Here is a 22,521-nt window from a genome sequence, read left to right as displayed (position 1 = left end):
ATATATATATATATATATATATATATATATATATATATATATATATATATATATATATATATATATATATATATATATATTTGTGTATGTATACATACATATGTATATATACATTATATATGTGGATGTATGTATGTATACATGTGTGTGTGTGTGTGTGTGTGTATATATATATATATGTGTGTGTGTGTGTATATATATATATGTGTGTATAAATATATATATATGTGTATATATATATATATGTATGTGTGTGCATATATGTATATATATATATATATATATATATATATATATATATATATATATATATATATATATATATATATATATATATATATATATATATATATATATATATATGTATTGAACTGAGTTCAATCCCAGGCTCAGGATCTTTGCTGCCCGTGACTGCGTGGGTTCCCTCCAGGTACTCCAGCTTCCTCCCACGTCCAAAGACATGCACCTGGGGATAGGTTGATTGGCAACACTAAATTGGCCCGAGTGTGTGAATGTGAGTGTGAATGTTGTCTGTCTATCTGTGTTGGCCCTGTGCCCTGTGATGAGGTAGCGACTTGTCCAGGGTGTACGCCGCCTTCCGCCCGATTGTAGCCGAGATAGGCTCCAGCACCCCCCGTGACAACAAAAGGGACAAACGGTAGAAAATGGATGGATGGATATACATATATATATATACATATATCCATCCATCCATCCACGACACGAACATTACTGTTTTTGCACTTTTTGGTTTCTTATTAAATAACTTTTTTAACCTATTTTTATGGGCTTTCCTCTTTGTGATGTTAAGTTCCTGTTATGCACTGTTATACAGTATATGCCTTGAGCTCTTATTTTGAAGGCGCTAAGAGCGGAAGTGATAACACGTTGGAGTGGAGCGAAGGTTTTTGAAAGAAGGTAAATAAAGTGGTCCTCGTGTAAACTGGAGCCTCCGTGTTTGTTATTTTGTAGTTTCATACAGTGTAGGCGACATTTATAAACCCTCGGTTACACTTTTTTAAATAGATTCAATCTTGCACGTGGAAAGTTTAAGTGAGGGCTTTAGTTGATATAACACTTTCGTCAGGGGGTGCATTAATCCAGCACAACAGCGACGCATGGACTTCATTTATAAGTAAAGTTAAAACCATAATAACGTTTTTTTTTAATTAAATGTGCTTTTTTGTGTGCTACAGTTTGTATGTGTAAAGTTAAAGTTAAGTTAAAGTACCAATGATTGTCACACACACACTAGGTGTAATGAAATTTGTCCTCTGCATTTGACCCATCCCCTTGATCACCCCCTGGGAGGTGAGGGGAGCAGTGGGCAGCAGCGTCGCCGCGCCCGGGAATAATTTTTGGTGATTTAACCCCCAATTCCAACCCTTGATGCTGAGTGCCAAGCAGGGAAGAATGCTGGTATGAGCTTTTAAACATAACCCGTTAACTGCTGCCAATCAAATGGTGAATAAGATACTCTTTAGGGTTCATATGTTCTGACTGTGATGAAGTCAGTGCCTCACCAGCCATCAACCTCACCGCACGTCACTGATATGTATGTATATACGCATATATCCATCCATCCATTTTCTACCGCTTATTCCCTTTAGGGCCGCAGGGGGTCCTGGAGCCGTTATCAGCTACAATCGGGCGGAAGGCGGTGTACACCCTGGACAAGTCGCCACCTCATCGCAGGGCCAACACAGATGGACAGACAACATTCACACTCACATTCACACACTAGGGCCAATTTAGTGTTGCCAATCAACCTATCCACAGGTGCATGTCTTTGGAAGTGGGAGGAAGCCGGACTACCCGGAGGGAACCCACGCAGTCACGGGGAGAACATGCAAACTACACACAGAAAGATCCCGAGCCCGGGATTGAACCCAAGACTACTCAGGACCTTCGTATTGTGAGGAAGATGCACTAACCTCTCTGCCACCGTGCTGCCCCTATACGCATATATATATATATATATATATATATATATATATTTTTTTTTTTTTTTTAACTTTTAACGCTTGAAATTCATTAACATCTTTAGCGCTATCTCTTGATATGAAGTTGTAATTTATTTATTTTTTACATTTTATGGCCTTTTCGTAAAAAAATAACATCTGTTGGTTATAATAGCAAAATATGCAATATTTCTTAAAAATAAATTGCAGAGTAAAATATTTTAGGTTGAATAGGGAAATAGTTCATGACATAGATTTTGATACAGTACACAAGAAATATTATTTTTTCAGTTCCTATTGAAGTAAAAATGAGAGAACGCAGGCTGACTTGGTTGAGTTAATTGAGTTCACACCTAAATAATTTTAAGATCAAAGCTCTGAGAGTCATCATGGTTTTATTGCGCTGTCTGGTGGTACAGTTACAGCAAAACATAATTTTCCATTATATAAAATAAAAACTTCCTGGCAACATTTTAGACCACTAACCTTCAAAATGGACAATCACAACCCTAAAGGAACGCATGTAATTCCCGTTTGGGCCCGAGGGACATGGGTTAAACTAGTCTCAAGTGCATTTTATGATCTATTAACCAAAAACATAAGACAAAAGTAAACAACCCACTGCGTTTGAGGTTAACTAAGAGTATTTTTTATTATTTCATGCACTTTATACAAAAAAAGTAATAAATTAACTAGTTTTGACAGAAGATGCTTCAATTTCACACTTCATCTAATTTAGTGGTGAAACAAAAATAAAATGTGAAATTTAAATGCAATAATGCTAATTGGTGTTTCATACTGTACAGTTTTTAAATTAAAAAAGTCTGTGCAGGGAAAATGTCATTTGATATACATACAAAGACACAAGCAACAAAGCCGCATGTAGTTAACAAAGGTTACTAATATGAATCAGTGATTATATAGCAAACCAGTGTAACTGAAATGTTTTAAACAATAAATAAAAAAGTTCCAATGCTTAGATTGCAGCTGCTAAATTTGTAAGATCGGCAATTAGGTCCAGAAAACACAAAAAAGGTGAGTAAGCCCTGATGCAAGTGACAGAAAAAGATTAAATAATGTAACAGGTCTTTTCAAAGCCACTTGGTCTGCAGTGTGTGCTGATCCACACCACGGGTTGAAAAACATTTATGTGTAACAGTCTCTTCATTTAATTAAAAAAAACAAGTCCAAAATGTCAACTGCACGTGGCGTTCAAGTCCAGTTTGCCTCATTACAGTGCACTTCAAAAAGATTAAATCAGCTGTGGTGCAACATAACTGTTATTGTTGCACATCCTGTTTTAAAAAAATTGGTATTAATTGGAGTTAAATGTGACATATTTCGTTTATGTAGGGGTGGAGAAGCTTAAAAACGAGAAATTGGTGTAGGCACGTAAACTGATGATGTCAGGTTAAAGATCTTTGTGTGCAATTTGAGAAGGAAAAAAATGAAGTCCTGATGGTCCACATGCTCATTCCAGCTCCATGTGGGGAATCAGATGTTTTAAGGCATCATCAATACTATTTTTGATTGTCTTTGGTCATGGATGAACGTGTTGCTCGTTACAGCTACTACACAACCTGTGTTGTGTCGTGTTTCCACTACATGCCAAATAGTGGAACAACACTTGGATGAGATTAGAAGCAATCAAGCGGTTGTATGAGTGTCACCCGGATGAACCGCCTTCCTCGGTGGACTTCAAATGGAGAAAAACTTAAAGGGGAACTGCACTTTAAAAAAATGTTGCCTGTTGTTCACTATCTTTATGAAAGACATGATGCCAATTTTTTAATGCATTTTAACTCATAAACAAATGTAAATAAAAGTCCGCTTACAGCAGAGCCAATGGGAAGTCCTCTAATCCGTCCATAAAAGCCAATGAAAATGAAAATCATGCCCCTCACCTATATAGTAGAAGGCTGAGGATGTAATACGACATGTTGGTACACTTAATGGCCGATTTAAACCCGGACATGGCGAAAACGACATGAAAAGCCGCTTAGTTCCACCCGCCTTTTCTTTGCCGGGATTTTGAGTCATTTTTCATCAAAAAGGAAATATAACAAGATTCGAACAGTCGGCATCCTAATGACAGCAGACATTGCACAGTAAGTGATGTTTTATTGTGTGTTGGCTCTCATGAAGTCTGCAGTGAGCAGTAATCGGTGATGTAGTGGGGAAAAAAAGTTAACGTGATGCGTGTTTTAAATTAATGCGCCACGTATGCTTAAAATGATCAAAATACATAAATATTAAATGTTATTATAATTGTGCCCGTTACTACATTACATATATGCTTACAGCATGTATATGAAACCTTAATGGAGGTGTTTGGATGTTTTTTAAAGCACTTTATAGGCAGAATAGAACAACTCTTATAGGCTCCATTTTAAGCGGACTTTTGATCAAATTTTTTTTAATATTTAGAATGCATAAATACAAGAAAAGCATATGTGTTCTTGTCTTACATAAGGATTGTGAATAATAGACACATTTCAAAAAAGTGCAGTTCTCTTTTAAAGACTGGACAAAAAAGGCGCCACAGATTTAGAGACAGGAGGCCCTTAAAAGTTCTGCTTCCGCCGCTTTTTGGCATCCATGGCATCCAGGATGGGCTGCCTCTTGGCCGTGTAGCGTTGCCGCAGCTCTTCGATCTCTCGCTCCATCATGGGATCCAGGGCGCTCAGGCGCATCTGCAACTCCTCAAAGTCCAGATTCTTTAACTGTGAACAAAAAGAAAACCACTCAATTAGTATCAGCCAATTTTCGTGAAAAAGAATATCGCCATTGCAGATAATGCCGATCACAAAGGCAGATCCCCTCTGGCTGACACTTTTTCTATATAGTCTCCCGGTATTTATGTGCCATTAAGGAAAATGAACTGCAGTTCTTAGTATCTTTCGTATCGTTATCACGAGAGGACGAGGCTAAACATGTTACACACCGAGATCTAAACTAGCCACTAATCTAGCTTTATACAAAACCTAGAAATAAGTGCTTAGTAAAGTTGAAGAAGTGTAGCTGGAAGTGCGTTAGAGCAGAAAATAAGCAGCTATTGACATGAAATTAACAAAATACAGAGAGGATAATACAACAGCAAGTGTTGTGTGTCTGCATTGTCGCAGTCAGTAAACGACAAGCAAGAGGAGGGCAGATCGGTCCATAAATTGATGGTGTCGATACCAAGGGGAGCATCAGTATATGATCGACACTAGAGTGATGAGTCGATTTTTTTTCCTAAATTTAAAAAAATTAATATTTAAACATTTAGGGAATAATTCTCTTAACACATGTTGGGGCGGTATAGCTCGGTTGGTAGAGTGGCCGTGCCAGCAACTTGAGGGTTGCAAGTTCGATCCCCGCTTCTGCCATCCTAGTCACTGCCGTTGTGTCCTTGGGCAAGACCCTTTACCCACCTGCTCCCAGTGCCACCCACGATGGTTTAAATGTAACTTAGATATTGGGTTTCACAATGTAAAGCGCTTTGAGTCACTTGAGAAAAAGCGCTATATAAATGTAATTCACTTCACAGTTCACTCAACACAGGACTTTGAATTAAATGTTAGTTTTTTATTTGAATCTAGTTTAAAATGGAACAGCACTTTTATTGGAATTTTTCCTATCATTCACAATCTTTATGTAAGACAAGAACACATATGTTTATCTTTTTTTATGCATTCATTCTAAGTTGTAATATACAGCAAGTACGAGGTGGCTAACAATGCAGCTAATGGGAGTACACGATACAGCCTAAAAAGCCTCCTAAAAAACATCCCAAAACCGCCAACAATACTTATTTACCTGTCGTGACCTGTTATTGACCAAGTGTTAGCAAGATTGGTATTACAAGCGCTAACGCATAAACTACTTTTAGTCGCACTGTAATCACAAGAGGTAACTAGCTTATGCAGATATATTGGTATATTGAGCCGGTAAGCTGCTGCATTGCCTCTGAGTTGCTAAAAGTTTGTGCTAAATTATAAATCATTCCTCTCACTTTTATAGTAGAATGATGTAGCCATAAACCGAGAAGTTGGTCAACTTTAACATTCAACTTATACCCGGAAATGGCGAGAAAGACACAAAAAGACGCTCATTTTCATTTATTAATTTTTTTTACCCGCGGTAGAATTATGATTATTCTTCATCTTAACAGGAAGATATGAACATCCAATTAGTCAGCAATCTAGTTAGAGCAGACACTGTACTGTAAGATTGTTTTATTATGTTCGTAGTTAGTATTTCTTGTTTAGCACTTAGCAATAATGCTGCATGCTTTGTGTTTCACTAAAGTTGAATTTGTTAAGCACACAGCTTCTAAAACTTGTATCTCATTCTCCATATATCCAGGCTCAAAAACATAAGATTCATAATCATATTTTTTCCCAAAGTGGTCTTTGTTGTCTCTCATGAAGTCTGCCATGATCAGTAGTGTTGTTGAAGGGAAAAGTGAATGTTGGGATGCATCCGTGAAATTATTGTTCCCCTGTATGCTTAAAATGAGCAAAATATGTAAATATTACAAGTTATTATGAATGTGCCTATTACTACATTACATGTATACTTACAGCGTGTGTATAAATATTGATGAAGGTTTTTTTTTTTTTTTTAGAGCGCTTTATAGGCGGAATATAGCGACTCCTATCGGATCTATTGTTAGCTGACTTTGATTCATGTTTATTTATGAGTTAGAATGCATTAAAAAAAGAAAAACGTATCCTGTCTTACACAATAATTGTTTGTTAGACAACATTCCAAAAAAAGTGCAGTTCCCCTTTAAATATTGTCTTTAGATTGTTAAACTTGAAACATTGAAAAATGTACAGTTAATACATGTAATGGTATATGCCAATCTGACGCATGGATGATCGGTATCAGAATCGGCAGAGTAAAACCCAGTTTGGAACATCCCTACACTAAATAGCAGCAGTGCACTGAATAACACAATAGCATAAAGTGAGCGTTTGACTCACAAAGTCAAAGTCGCCGTCCTGCGGCACCTTCCAGTTGTCGGGGAATATATTCTTGGACTGGATGTGGTAGCCGGGCTGCTCCTGAGGCTGGTTGTGGTTATAGTTCTCCTGCTGGTGCTGGTTCTGATGCTGCTGCAGGGCCGCCTTGTTGGAGTCCTGCTTGTCAAAGTAGTCCATGAAGGACGGACGCAAGGGCTGCTGGGGGGTGGCGTGTCCTGTGGAACCAAGGTGATAGGACTTTAACTTTTAAAATCAAGCTTGTGTTTTAAAAGCAGCTTAAATAGGTTGCCTAATATGCAAAAGCGACTTTTTAAAGATGTTCAAACAGTGAAATGTAAAAACAAACAAAAACAACACGATCATTTTCCGCACTTGTTTTCTGGACGTTTGAGAGAAGAGGCGCTCTAACCATCACTTGTGAAGTTCATAGAACATCTATCCATCCATTTTCTACCGCTTGTCCCTTTTGGGGTCGCGGGGGGTTGCTGGAGCCTATCTCAGCTGCATTCGGGCGGAAGCCGGGGTACACCTTGGACAAGTCGCCACCTCATCGCAGCATAGAACATCTAAAAAAACAAAACCCTGCTTCTGCAGGCTTTCGAACCACATCTTAAAACAAGCCTGGAACTACCATTTGAGTATGGACGGTGTAGGGCGTGCATAGCGGGGCTCCATGGAAATGAACCTTTTTTATGTTTTATTGGCACTTTTGCTAACTCCAGGCATCAACTCTACAATACTTTTACTAACCTGTTATGCCCAGCTTCTTTTTTGTCATTGTGCCGGTGAATATCACGAAGTCTGGCCAAGGGAAATACGACAAGGCAGGCCGTTTTAAGCCTTTCGTATCTTTGGATCCAGATATCATGGAGTAGTCGGTCGTCGACTCTGCTCTTTTTTGAAGCATTAGTCGGAAGTTGGACGAAATGCAAGCCGACATCCCAGACAATCTTAAATCCGTTGTCAGAGGAGAGATAGTGGCTGTTATGGAACCATTCGAGGGCATTCTCTTGTCCCAGCTCGCTGCTTTTCAATATATTGTCCAATGTGCCTGCTTCCAACACCAAAGAGACAGTGATCTCTCTGGATGCAGAAAAGGCTTTTGACAGGGTGGAGTGGAACTATCTATTTTATGTCCTGGAGAGTTTCGGCTTCGGTAATAGTTTCATTTCGTGGGTTAAACTTCTCTATTCATCCCCAATGGCCTCAGTCAGGACAAATAATATTATATCCCAATACCTATGCCTGTATCGTTCTACGCGACAGTGCTGTCCTCTCAGCCCATTGCTTTTTGCTCTTGCTATTGAGTTTCTGTCAATAGCGCTTTGCGCCAATCTGCTTATTTCAAGTATATGTAGGTACAATGTGCAGGTGAAAGTAACTCTCTACACAGATGACCTCCTTTTATATGTCTCGGACCTCTCCATACGGCTGCAAGTACTCTTCAGGCTTTTCTGCTGCTAAGAAATATCCTCTGCACAATTTTCCCTTTAAAATTGCCCCTCAAAGTTTCACATACTTGGGCATCCAGGTCACACTTGCAGAACTTTATAAAGCCAACTTTTTTACACTGTTGTCCAGTACCCATGGAGATTTTGATCCCTGGTCCTTACTTACTATGTCTAGAGGGGCTTGTGTCAACTCTGTTAAAATTAATATACTTCCACTATTTTCCTATTTGTTCCAGTGTATACCGCTTTTTCTCCCTCAGTCTTTCTTTCGTAAATCAGATTTTATAATCAGTCAGATTTTAGACCTCATTTGGAATGAAAAAGACTCTCAGGTTACGTAAACAATATATACAGATACCCAAATCATCAGGAGGATTAGCAATTTTAAACTTTAGGCCACCAACATTAGAATTCTTAAATATTGGCTGCAATATGAAGCATTTGATCCTCCCCAATTATGGCTGGTTATGGTGGCTAACTCAACTAAACCAGTATCTCTTAGGCCTGGTTCACTCTCCCATCCCCTCTTCTACTTCCGCTTTTAATAAAAATCCAATTGTAAAAACCTCATTCTGGATTTGGGTTCAGTTTAAGCGTTATTTTGGTTTGCAAACTATTTCTAGTCTTGCATTCATCACTGCTAATCATGCTTTTCCTCTCTCTCTGATCGATAGTGCCTTTTTAAGATGGTCAAGTCTGGAGATCAAAAACATTAAAGATTTATACATTGACAACACTTTTGCTTCTTTCCAGCATCTTTGTGATAACTTTTCACTCCCTAATTACCACTTTTTCTTTTTGATTTCTACAGATCCCCAGTTTTGTTCGTGATGCTTTACCGATATTTCAAAATTTACCGACTGACCAACTTTAAAAGGACCAATTACACATATTTATAACCAAATTTTTCTTTTACGTCCTGAGTCTCTAAATTCAATTAAGTCACTTTGGAGGATTTAGGAGTGACCTTATCTGAGTAAATAGCCGGACAGAGATTTTAAGTAGAGTAAGTCTTCTATTTGTACAAAAAACAGCCTCATCCAATGCAAGCTAATACAAAGGTTCGACTAGCGAAAATGTATGACGTAATATCTGTATCGTGTGATCGGTGCCCCCAGTTCCCAGCTAATTTATTACATACGTTTTGGTGCTGCCCATCTCTGAACAGCTATTGGACAGTCATTTTTAACACTTAGTCTGTGGTCGCTAGCGAAAGGCTTGAACCAAATCCTGTCAGTGGACTATTTGGCTGAGGTGTGGACTCGAGTCACATGACTTGGACTCGAGTCAGACTCGAGTCATGAATTTGGTGACTTTAGACTCGACTTGACAGAAATGTAAAGAGACTTGCAACTCGACTTAGACATTAATGACTTGTGACTTCCCTTGGACTTGAGCCTTTTGACTTGACAAGACTTGCTACTTTCCCCAAAACCCAAAGATTAAAAAGTTATTCAGGAGCGCTCCGTATCTTTCATTGTGTATCTTGTGTGTCTGTCAGCGTGTGTGCTGTCGGTACAACATTCAATCAAATTAGATCCACAATGTTTTCATCCGTCAGCATTCATCCAATCAAATTGCAGGACAACCAACGAAGAAGAGCTGTCAAACAACGCGCCAGTGAGAAAAAATGATACCAAAGAGTTCCGTTCGGGTACAAAAACTACGAGTTGGTCAACAAAAAACGAATTGCAGTATGCAAAACATGCGGTTCGAAGATTACAGACGGAGACGCAACAACTTCCAACTTCGTTCGAAATTTGAAGTTGCACAAAGAACGGTAAGTTTTGAATGTAAGATAACGTTTATTGGCTAAGTAACGTAACTTTTATTTGTTGTGTAGTTAAATCATCCATCCATTTTCTACCGCTTATTCCCTTTTGGTGTCGCGGGGGGCGCTGGAGCCTATCTCAGCTACAATCGGGCGGAAGGCGGGGTACACTCTGGACATCAGTGAGGCTGTAAATTCACTCCAAACGTTATAACGTTATTGCAAACACGGCAATCTGTTGCGTCCACTGCAGTTCACTACCTTATTCATACTTTTTGTCAAGTGATTTATTTTTTTTAAGCAGGGTTGCATGAGGTACCTATACATAACGTTACATTAGTCAATGTATCACACGCAATAACGTAATGTTAGACGGCGGTCAGCGGCACCGCGTATTTTAGCCACCTACAAAAAGACAAACAGTCAAATTATATGTGTACATATTTCATAGGGCCCTGACATCTAAAAAGTACAACTCTGTTCATTGTTTTGTTCATGTATTCGTTATGTTTTTCATGTGTACGCACACATCAACACATACAGTATGAGATGAGATCAATGAGATAAGGTAAGAACAGGATAGAAACTGCTGTGGAACTAGTTACAATGCAATATGCCATGGAAATACAATGTTAACACTTGTGCAAATAAAACTTGTTTTTTCGAATGTGTTTATTCTGTAAAGGAATGAGTTAAATGTTTAAAATGACTGGTTAATCGTGCTATTATGAAGTGCAATGTCAGCACTACATTTTTTCCTGCAAATGCAAATGCACTTGTTTTAATAAATAAATACAGCGTTTTAAAAGCATACACAATCTGTGTAAATATATTAGTCTGTGGTTAAAAGGACTTGAAAGGACTCGAAACTCAAAACGCAGGACGTGGGGACTTGACTTGAGACTTTCCAGTCTTGACTTTGGACTAGACTCGGGACTTGCCTGTCTTGACTCGAGACTTGACTCGATACCTGAGGGCAAAGACTTGAGACTTACTTATGACTTGCCAAACAATGACTTGGTCCCACCTCTGCTATTTGGGGTAGCACCTCAGTCATGTACCCTTAGGAAATCCAAACAGAATCTTGTAGCATTCACTACTTTATTGGCTAGAAGACTCATTGTGTTAAATTAGAAGGCAACAGCGCCTCCTTGCCACACCCGCTGGATTAAAGATGTTCTGTATTTTCTCAAACTGGAGAAGATTAGGCAGACATTGAATGGTTGTTCTGCAAAGTTTCAAGAACTGTGGGGTGCATTTCAGAGATATGTAGGAGAGACTGATTCCCAAATTAACTTTGATTAAAACACAACTACGATGTGGGTGGATGATGAGCCTTTTGTGTGCTGTTGCTTGTTATATATCTTTAAGGCAATTCAGGAATGCAGCTGTCTGTGGTTCCTTTTTTTGTAATTATTTATTTTACTTATGATTAATGTTAACTATTATTTTCTCTTTTTGTAGTACACACGCACACAGTTAGAAAGCCCACTGTTTTGCATGTTTGTGTTTAAGCTTCATTAATTAATGCTTCACTGATGAGAGTGTTTGGCGAGTGCCCCTTTGTCCTACTGGCTTAGGCGGTCCTTGAACACACCATAATTGTGTGGACCGTGACACAGCGGTTTGTTTACATTTATAACTTTCTCCAACGCTACTCCTTCTTTGTCTTATTCATCCACCTACAGTTGTATGCTGTATGTGAATGTATAAAGACCACAGCAATCGTTGCTCAGCTTGCCAAGACTGTAATAAATCCCCTAAAGGACAAAAGCCTGCTGTTTCATTTAACATGGACACACACCTCTATGCCTTTGGCCACTCTAAGCCAGTGATTTCCAGGAGATACACTATATTGCCAAAAGTATTTGGCCACCCATCCAAATGATCAGAATCAGGTGTCCTAATCACTTGGCCCAGACACAGGTGTATGAAATCAAGCACTTAGGTATGGAGACGGTTTCAACAAATATTTGTGAAAGAATGGGCTGCTTTCAGAAGCTCAGTGATTTCCAGAGTGGAACTGTCATAGGATGCCATCTGTGCAACAAATCCAGTCGTGAAATGTCCTCACTCCTAAACATTCCAAAGTCAACTGTCGGCTTTATTATAAGAAAATGGAAGAGTTTGGGAACAGCAACTCAGCCACAAAGCGGAAGGCCACGTAAACTGACAGAGAGGGGTCAGCGGATGCTGAAGCGCATAGTGCAAAGAGTTTGCTGACTTTCTGCACAGTCAGTTGCTATAGAGCTCCAAACTTCATGTGACCTTCCAATTAGCCCACGTACAGCACGCAGAGAGCTTCATGGAATGGGTTTCCATGGCCGAGCAGCTGCATCTAAGTCATACATCACCAAATCCAGTGCAAAGCGTCAGATGCAGTGGTGTAAAGCACGTCGCCACTGGACTTTAGAGCAGTAGAGACGCGTTCTCTGGAGTGATGAATCACGCTTTTCCATCTGGCAATCTAATAGACGAGTCTGGTTTTGGAGGTTGCCAGGAGAATGGTACATTTTGCATTCTGCAGAGTGTGAAATTTGGTGGAGGAGGAATTATGGTGTGGGGTTGTTTATCAGGAGTTGGGCTTGGCCCCTTAGTTCCAGTGAAAGGAACTTTGAATGCTCCAGGATACCAAAACATTTTGGACAATTCCATGCTCCCAGCCTTGTGGGAACAGTTTGGAGCGGGCCCCTTCCTCTTCCAACATGACTGTGCACCAGTGCACAAAGCAAGGTCCATAAAGACATGGATTACAGAGTCTGGTGTGGATGAACTTAACTGGCCTGCACAGAGTCCTGACCTGAACCCGATAGAACACCTTCGGGATGAACTAAAACAGAGACTGAGAGCCAGGCCTTCTCGACAAACATCAATGTGCGACCTCACCAATGCGCTTTTGGAAGAATGGTCGACAATTCCTATAAACACACCCCGCAACCTTGTGGACAGCCTTCCCAGAAGAGTTGAAGCTGTAATAGTCGCAAAAAGTAGACTGATATCATATTGAACCCTATAGGTTAGGAATGGGAACGTCACTTTAAGTTCATATGTGAGTCGAAGCAGGTGGCCAAATACTTTTGGCAATATAGTGTCTTCACCATCTGAGAAACCTCTGTTTTACATATATACACACACGCACTTTTAAGATGTCTAGATTAGGGCTGCACGATTATTCGACATCGAACCGACATCAAGGTTTTAATTAGTGCGATTATCAAACCTCAGGTGGCATCCTTTGCCTTTTACTCAGTTACCGGCATTTTTTTTCTCCTTTGTCACCAGCATATGAGTGACAGACATGTTCACCAATCAGAATTGTTGAGCCTCGCATCCTTTGCCTCCTGGCCAATCAAAAGTGTTTAAGGAAACCGCAAGTTTGTGTGCGCTGCAGTGGAGGCAGTCAGGACGTGAATAACAAACCCTATACTTGCACCTTGAAAAAAGTTTTAGGTGACTCGGCCTGGGCCAAACAATAAATGAAAATTATGTTGAAATACTTTGCTGGCATCGATCAATTGCTTTGTCTGTCTGTGTTTGTTTTCTTTGTCTCCTGCTTCAAACAGGGAGAAAAAAGGTCCCACTCTGTGCATCACTCTAAGCACCTTATTTAACAATAGAAATAACTGAATACAGTATTTTTGCAGTTTTATGCATTCATGTGTATAAAAGATAAAAATCGCAAATGAATCTCAATCGCAATTTTGCGATTGCGATTCATTTGCGTTTTTTCCCCCCCTCAAAATCGTGCAGCCCTCGTCTAGATTATTCATGAACTCACTCCTCATGGATCTCTGGTCCTCCTCTTCTTCCTCGTCATCGCTGTTGATGACCATGGTGCCAAGATCCGACTCCAGCATGGTGTTGCCGTGTTCGATCATAGTCTGCGCCCCGTCGCTCATGGTGCTGGTGGCTCGCATGGTGCCCGCGCCCTCCGAGCCGGACTTCACCATCGTGTGAGAGTCCACCTCAGTTTCCTCCTCCTGCGAGACACCAGAAGAAGAAAAAGCAGGCCTTTTTTTTTTTTTGTGAATTAACATCTGGACATCAGCCAGTGAACTAAACATACAGAATTGTCTTCTTCCTCCTCGAGCTCTCGCTGCTGCTCCTGCTGCCTCTTGGCCTTCATCTCCATGGCTTCTGTGATCAGGTCCCTCAAGATGGTGACTGGTTTGGCCTGGCTGATAAACGGATGCTGGACATCCACAAAAACAAAAAGCAACAGATTTAAAATTCACCATGTTTCATCAAGTAGGAGTGCATTTACTTTAGTTTTTACTATGCTATATATTCCAAAATCACCTGTAAGAGTTGTGTGGCGGTGACTCTTTGTTCAGGATTCTTCACCAAACACTTCTTGACAAAGTCCGTGAACTCGTCCGACCACAGCTCCGGCTTTCGGAATGTCGGCGGAGGGTTGGTGGGAATCATGAAGATGGCCTGTAAGGTGAGAAGAATAAACATGGGTGGTGTCATGTCTGAGGTACGTTACCTAAAAAAGGAAAGAAAACTACTTACTCTCATGGGATGGATGTCTGCGTAAGGAGGCTTGCCCTCTGCCATCTCGATGGACGTGATGCCAAGAGACCAGATGTCAGCCACACAGTTGTAACCAATCTCCTGGATCACCTCCGGAGCCATCCAGAATGGGGTTCCGATCACAGTGTTCCTCTTGGCCATGGTGTCCTACAGAGGAAAACTTATCATTTATCCATCCATCCATCTTCTTCCGCTTATCCGAAGTCGGGTAACGGGGGCAGCAGCCTAAGCAGGGAAGCCCAAACTTGCCTCTCCCCAGCTACTTCGTACAGCTCTTCCCGGGGTATCCCGACTGGGACACATAGTCTGTCCACGGTGTCCTGGGTCTTCCCCGTGGTCTCCTACGGGTCGGATGCACCCAGGGAGGTGTTTGGGAGGCATTCTAACCAAATGCCCGGACCACCTCATCTGGCTCCTCTCGATGTGGAGGAGCAGCGGCTTTACTCTGAGTTCCTCCTGAATGACTGAGCTTCTCAACCTATCCCTATTTCCTCCATCTGCCACCCGATGGAGGAAACTAATTTCGGTCATAACCGAAAGCTCAAACATTGGTGAGGATAGCGACGTAGATCGACCAGTAAATTGAGAGCTTTGCCTTCCGGCTTAGATTCTTTTTCACCACAACGGACCGATGCAGGGTCTTCATAACTGCAGACGCTGCACAGATCCGCTTGTCGATCTCACAATCTACTCTTCCCTCACTCGTGAACAAGACCCCGAAGTACTTTAACTCCTCCACTTGGGGCAGGGTCTCCTTCCCAACCTGGAGATGGCAGTCCACCCTTTTCCAGGCGAGAACCATGGACTCTGACTTGGAAGTGCTTATTTTCATCCCAGTCGCTTCACACTCAGCTGAGAACCAATCCAGTGAAAGTTAAAGATCCTGGCTAGATGAAGCCAGCAGGACCACATCATCCGCAAAAAGCAAAGACCTAACCCTGCAGCCACCAAACCGGATCACCTCACACGCCCTGACTGCACCTAGAAATTCTGTGCATAAAAGTTGTAAACAGAATTGATGACAAAGGGCAGCCCTGGCCAGAGTTCAAAACTCACTGGAAACGGGTCCGACTTACTGCTAGCAATGCGGACCAAGCTCTGACACTGATCATACAAGGAGCAGACCGCCACAATCAGGCGGACCCAATACTCTCTGAGCACTCTCGACAGGACTTCCTGAGGGACACGGTCGAATGCCTTCTCTATGTCCACAAAACACATGTAGACTGGTTGGGCAAACTCCCATGCACACTCAAGGATCCTGCCAAGAGTGTTGAGTTGGTCCACAGTTTGACGACCAGGACGAAAACCACACTGCTCCTCCTGAATCCAAGGTTCCACTATCCGGCGCAGCCTCCTCTCCAGGTACGCCTGAATAGACATCACTGGGAAGGCTGAGGAGTGTTATCCCATGATAGTTGGAACACACCCTTCGATTCCCTTTTTTAAATAGAGGAACCACCACCCCAGTCTTCCAATCCTGATGCACCGCCCCCGATGTCCACGCAATGCTGCAGACTCTTGTCAACCACAACAGCCCTACAGCATCCACAGCCTTAAGAACTCCTGGCGGATCCCATCCACTCCCGGCCCTGCCACCAAAGAGCTTCTTAACTCCCTTAGCAACCTCCGCCCCAGAAATAGGAGAGCCCACCAGAGTCCTCAGGCACTTCTTCCACATTGGAAGACATGTAGGTGGGATTGACGAAGTCTTTGAAGTATTCCCTCCACCGATCCACAACATCCCAAGTCGCAACAGCAGCAAACCATCCCCACTATACACGGTGTTGACAGTGCACTGCTTACCCCTCCTGAGGCGGCAGATGGTGGCCCAAAATCACTTCAATGTCGTGCGGAAGCCGTTCTCCATGGCTTCTCCGAACTCCTCCCATGTAGGAGTTTTTTGCCTCAGTAACCGCCAAAGCCACACACCGCTTGGCCTGTCGGCAACCGGTCCGCTGCGCCCGAAGTCCCACGAGCCAAAAGGACCCGATAGGACTCCTCCTTCATCTTGACGGTATCCCTCACTGCTGGTGTTTACCAGTGGGTTCTGGGATTACCGCCACGGCAGGCACCGACCACCTTGCGGCCACAGCGCCGATCGGCTGCCTTGATATTAGAGGCACGGAACATATGTAGATATATTTTTTTATTTAACCAAGAGAAATCTCATTGAGATTAAAAAAATATTTTTCAAAAGGAGTCCTGTTCAAGAGGCAGGCAACATTGTCCACTCGGATTCAATGTCCAGCGCCTCCCTCGTAAAATGTTTAAAGTTTTTCCGGAGGTAGGAATTGAAACTCTCTCTGATTGGAAATTCTGCCAGGCGTTCCCAGCAGACCCTCTCTATGCGTTTGGGCCTGCCAGGTCTGTACGGCATCCTCCTCCACCATCAGAGCCGAATCACCACCAGCTGGAAAGCTCCTCCTAAACTTATCATTTAGATTCACAGCAATATAATAACATCATCCCTTAAGCTCGGATGTTACCGTTAGCTGCCCGGCAACCCCAAAGTCGGCGAGTTTGGCGTGTCCCTCCGTGTTGAGTAGAATGTTTCCAGCCTTGATGTCTCGGTGGATCTTCCTCATGAAGTGTAGGTATTCCAGACCCTTGAGGGTTGACTTTAGGATGGTGGCGATCTCGTCCTCTGTCAGCTGGTAGGGGAACATTTTTATATGTTGTTTATATGTGAATATTTTTCACTCATCCAGGTCATTGTATCTTTGATCACAACTGGACTATTCGGGTTGTCTTAGAAAACCATTGCGTCTCTCATCTGACAAGGCTTCATGCTCACAGACAAATTAGTCCAGTCTGAGAGAATGTATGATCTCTTTTAAGGTGGGGACATGACACAAATATGTGCCAGTACTCAGAGAAAAATTCTTCTTCTTGGGCACGGTGGCCCGATTTTGGAGGAGAAATGGTCTGGATCCGGCACCATCCTCTCATACTGTAGCTGTTCTATCCACTGTAATTTGCGGACATATAATTTATGGATATTTCCAGGTTAAAGAGCTCCACATGCCGGCACATCCCTAGTCACTGTGGACTATGAATGTAACGATAAACGGTATTAATGATAACCACGTTTAAACTTCCAACGGTTGGTATTACAAATTTAAATGAGAATGATCAGAGAAACGTGATTGATATGAGCATTCTGACTCATGAACTGACTGGAGCCAGCTTGCTAGCATAAATGCTAACACGAAAACAAGAGACATTAACATTTTTCCCAATTAAGAAACTACATCTAGATCTAAACTTATAAAAACACATTGCTGTCTGATAGGAATGAAAACAGAATCCAAATGTCACGGTACGAGTATTAGGGCCACGGTACGATTTCATTGTGCTACATGTCCCCCCAAACATTAAGACTTAAAAACGCCATTGTGTATAAAATGAAGTGGCAGGAATGTTTAGGATAAACACACTTACTGTAACTGAACACAAACATAATGCTGAAATGTTCTAATCACATTTAATACTACAAACATGTATTTTTTCAATGCAAGTAATTGTCCAGGAACAAGTACGTTTAAAGCAAATAATTAAAAAAAACTTACAGTTGAGTGTCTTTAAAGTGATGATGTAAACATCTAATGTAAAACAATAATGTTCACTTTAGTGTCTTTCAACTTTTACTTTCGGAGAAGCAGTGTCCTCCCCAGTGTAGCTGTTTATATCAGTTTGGAAAATGCTGTTCCTAAGAAAAGTTAACTAACAATTTATTTTTTAATAATGTAAATACCTCACAAACTGTCGTTTAGCTTTAAATATATTTTCTGGGTGACGGTTTAAGAGGTGGCGACTTGAGGATTCATAACCTTATATTTTTTAACCTGAATATAGAGAGAATGAACTTCTGCTTACAGAAGCCAGCACGAAGAGAGAGTAAAACTTTGGAGCAGATGGAAGCCGAGAGAGTGAGGTCGGCATGATTTTGACGCTGTAAATCTGGAAATTGGAGCCAAACTGTGCCACCAGAATTGGATTGCTTACCCAAAATCAACTGGAAACGTGCCCGGCCAGCTGGACCAAGTGCACAACTGTCCATCGAGTGAGTCACTTTAATATTGATCATGATACACGCAGCACGTCATGCGTGTTATCACAACGCCCTGAGATTGGTAGGTTGTTAGTTCAAACCCCGGCCGAGTCATACCAAAGACTATAAAAATGGGACCCATTACCTCCCTGCTTGACACTCAGAATCAAGGGTTGGAATTGGGGGTTAAATCACCAAAAATGATTCCCGGGCGCGGCCACCGCTGCTGCCCACTGCTCCCCTCCCCTCCCCTCCCAGGGGGTGATCAAGGGTGATGGGTCAAATGCAGAGAATAATTTCGCCACACCTAGTGTGTGTGTGTGACAATCATTGGCACTTTAACTTAACTACATACAATGTCGAACTAGCTGTGTACAAACAAAACATGAAATGTGGGCTAATACTTTACAGACACTCTAATAGGATTGTTCATGGTTTTCAATCAGTACAGATTGGTGTCTCATCACATTGTGTTGTGTATTACAAACTCAAACGCGACTCAGGTGCTGACGTGGAAGCTAGCTTATCTCTCGCCGTAGCTAGCTCATGGCTAATGCCGTAGCACACCGATGTGTTAGTGCGCTAGAAAAACAGTTCCTCAGTGTTCACTCTTACAATAACAATGTCGTTACAGTTTGATTATTGTACAGAAAAGTATTGTGAACGACTGCAAAATTCCGATTTGTGCTTTTGTTTGATGGCACAATAGTGGCTTTTGTGTGTGTGCTGTGCGCGTCTTGGCAGAGCAGAGCATATAGTAGCTTGTTGTTGTTTTGTATTTGTTTTTATTGAATACAAAATTAATCCATGATAAACAGTACTGTATAGCACTTTATATTGTGTTCAAAGTGTACAAACCTTCACTAAAATAGGGACCCATTATTCATGTTCAAATTGTTTCTTATGGTAAATGGGTTATACTTGTATAGCGCTTTTCTACCTTTTTTTTAAGGAACTCAAAGCGCTTTGACACTTTTTCCACATTCACACACACATTCACACTTATGGATACATTAGCTTCAGTATACAGACATTTCTATTTACGACCCATGTTCAAGAACCAATTTTGTTTGTTAACAGAGTTTACACTGTGATAATAGATTTTTTTTGTTATGCACAAATATTTAAAATAATAAAAGCTTAGCCATTACAACAGATAAAATAGTAAGACTAAAACACTCTACGTGAAGCATAAGAAACACAAAACATTAAAAATAGTGGGTTTTCCAACAATGTGTCTATTTTTTTTTTTTTTTTAAAGAAAAATAACTTGGTTAAAAGATTTCAGTGAGTGATAAGTACTTTTTGTGCACATTCAACAATACAGCGATAATAATGATAATCATGATAATTTTGGTCACAATAACCGTGATACGACATTATTACTTTGATACATCCCTACAGTGGACCAATGACATTCTTCACATTAAATCAAAACACACTCACACAATCATTTAGTCAGCCATTAAGCGCTTTATGGACTCACCCTCATCACGAACCCCAGCGCACCAAAGAAGATGACTTCAGATTACCGTATGACACTGTATGCCGTGTCACAGCCACTGTTTTTCGTTGTATTTGAGAATAAACACAAGTGCCTAATGTTTCAATCTCAGGGTCTCTGCAGATTTCAACAAGTCAAATTTAAGACCTTTTAAGACTTTTTAAAGACCATAATGGAGTATAATTTAAGACCATTTAACATCCATAAGGACAAAAAAATACAAATGGTAAATGGGTTATAAGCGCTTTTCTACCTTCAAGGTACTCAAAGCGCTTTGACACTATTTCCACATTCACCCATTCACACACTGATGGCAGGAGCTGCCATGCAAGGCCCTAACCACCACCCATCAGGAGGAAGGTTTTTATTTTATTTTGCCTATTGTTCACAATCATTATGAAAGACATGGCGTATGGATTTTTTATATTTTGTATGCATTCTAAGTATCAAATAAACGCAAATAAAAGTCTGCTTACAGCGGAGCCAATAGGAGTTCCACTATTTTGCCAATAAAATCCAATAAATAACTATTCAAAAAGTACCAACAATACTCCATTTACATTTCGTGACTTTGTTTCTTCGCGAGGATTATGAGACATTTTTCCTCTAAAAAGGGAATATATGAACATCCTAGCAGTCGGCATCCTAATGATAGCAGACCTTGCACGGTAACAGGGATGTCACGGTATGAAAATATGAAAATCACGGTTATTGTGACCAAAATTATCACGGTTATTATTATCGCGGAATTTCAAAATGTGCTCAATTTAAAAATATATATATATTTATACTGACATATTTTAACCAAGTTTTATTTAAAAAACGACACATCAAAATGATTTTCTTTGTAGGACAAACATTATTGTAGAAAAAAACACGGTTTCATAGACCTCAAGTAGAAATTGTATGCGCATATGAAAGCAACAAAAGCATTAGAAATAAAGTAATATGGCAGGAAAAAAACCCCATAAATAACTAAAATAAATGTGGAAAATTGTGCAAAAAAACACTTTATGGACATAGGAGATTCAAAAATAAACAATGTAAGCACTTTGAAAGATGGCACCTGATGGCCATAAGAAGTAACTGCACTTTTTGTATGAATAGATAAAAATAGTGTTCATATATAAGATCTAGTCTTATACATAGGGCTGCACGACTATGGCCAAAATAATAATTAAGATTATTTTTATCAATATTGAAATCATGATTACTGATTGTTAGGTAAAGCAGCTCCTCTCTGAGCTGCCACCTTACCGTGGTAGAGGAGTTTGCGTGTCCCAATGATCCTAGGAGCTATGTTGTCCGGGGGCTTTATGCCCCCTGGTAGGGTCTCCCAAGACAAACTGGTCCTAGGTGAGGGATCAGACAAAGAGCAGCTCGAAGACCTCCATGACGAATAAAAATAAAGGACCCAGATTTCCCTCGCCCGGACGCGGGTCACCGGGGCCCCCCTTTGGAGCCAGGCCCGGAGGTGGGGCACGATGGCGAGCGCCTGGTGGCCGGGCCTGTCCCCATGGGGCCCGGCCGGGCACAGCCCGAAGAGGCAACGTGGGTCCCCCCTCCAATGGGCTCACCACCCATAGCAGGGGCCATGGAGGTCGGGTGCATTGTGAGCTGGGCGGAAGCCGACGGCAGGGCACTTGGCGGTCCGATCCTCGGCTACAGAAGCTAGCTCTTGGGACGTGGAACGTCACCTCGCTGGGGGGGAAGGAGCCTGAGCTAGTGCGCAAGGTTGAGAAGTTCCGGCTAGATATAGTCGGACTCACTTCTACGCACAGCAAGGGCTCTGGAACCAGTTCTCTCGAGAGGGGCTGGACTCTCTTCCACTCTGGCGTTGCCGGCAATGAGAGGCGACGGGCTGGGGTGGCAATTCTTGTTGCCCCCCGGCTCAGAGCCTGCACGTTGGAGTTCAACCCGGTGGACGAGAGGGTAGCTTCCCTCCGCCTTCGGGTGGGAGGACGGGTCCTGACTGTGGTTTGCGCTTACGCGCCAAACCGCAGCTCAGAGTACCCACCCTTTTTGGATTCGCTCGAGGGAGTACTTGAGAGTGCTCCCCCGGGTGATTCCCTCGTTCTACTGGGGGACTTCAATGCTCATGTTGGCAGCGACAGTGAAACCTGGAGAGGCGTGATTGGGAAGAATGGCCGCCCGGATCTGAACCCGAGTGGTGTTCTGTTATTGGACTTTTGTGCCCATCACAGATTGTCCATAATGAACACCATGTTCGAACATAAGGGTGTCCATATGTGCACTTGGCACCAGGACACC

General features: G+C 41.6%; 1 protein-coding gene across 2 annotated transcripts in view; it reads right to left on the bottom strand.

Moving 5' to 3' along the window:
- Positions 1 to 2,587: 2,587 nt before the first annotated feature.
- The window catches only part of stk3 (serine/threonine kinase 3 (STE20 homolog, yeast)), a 30,568-nt gene continuing 10,634 nt past the window's right edge, over positions 2,588 to 22,521 (bottom strand). The window contains exons 5-11 of one of the 2 annotated variants that reach the window (XM_061931424.1): positions 17,182 to 17,346; positions 14,672 to 14,839; positions 14,456 to 14,593; positions 14,223 to 14,348; positions 13,935 to 14,136; positions 6,935 to 7,149; positions 2,588 to 4,684 (exon numbers count right to left, since the gene is read on the bottom strand). In XM_061931424.1, the coding sequence (XP_061787408.1) occupies positions 4,526 to 4,684; positions 6,935 to 7,149; positions 13,935 to 14,136; positions 14,223 to 14,348; positions 14,456 to 14,593; positions 14,672 to 14,839; positions 17,182 to 17,346 (1,173 nt within the window). In that variant the 3' untranslated portion in view covers positions 2,588 to 4,525. The remainder of the gene's footprint in view (positions 4,685 to 6,934; positions 7,150 to 13,934; positions 14,137 to 14,222; positions 14,349 to 14,455; positions 14,594 to 14,671; positions 14,840 to 17,181; positions 17,347 to 22,521) is intronic. The other variant, XM_061931425.1, reaches the window with a different exon arrangement.

Source organism: Nerophis lumbriciformis, linkage group LG37 (assembly GCF_033978685.3).
Source record: "Nerophis lumbriciformis linkage group LG37, RoL_Nlum_v2.1, whole genome shotgun sequence".
In the NCBI taxonomy this organism is placed as follows: domain Eukaryota; kingdom Metazoa; phylum Chordata; class Actinopteri; order Syngnathiformes; family Syngnathidae; genus Nerophis; species Nerophis lumbriciformis.
The sequence above is the reverse complement of the archived record's forward strand: the minus strand, read 5'-3'. Positions and strand labels throughout refer to the sequence as shown.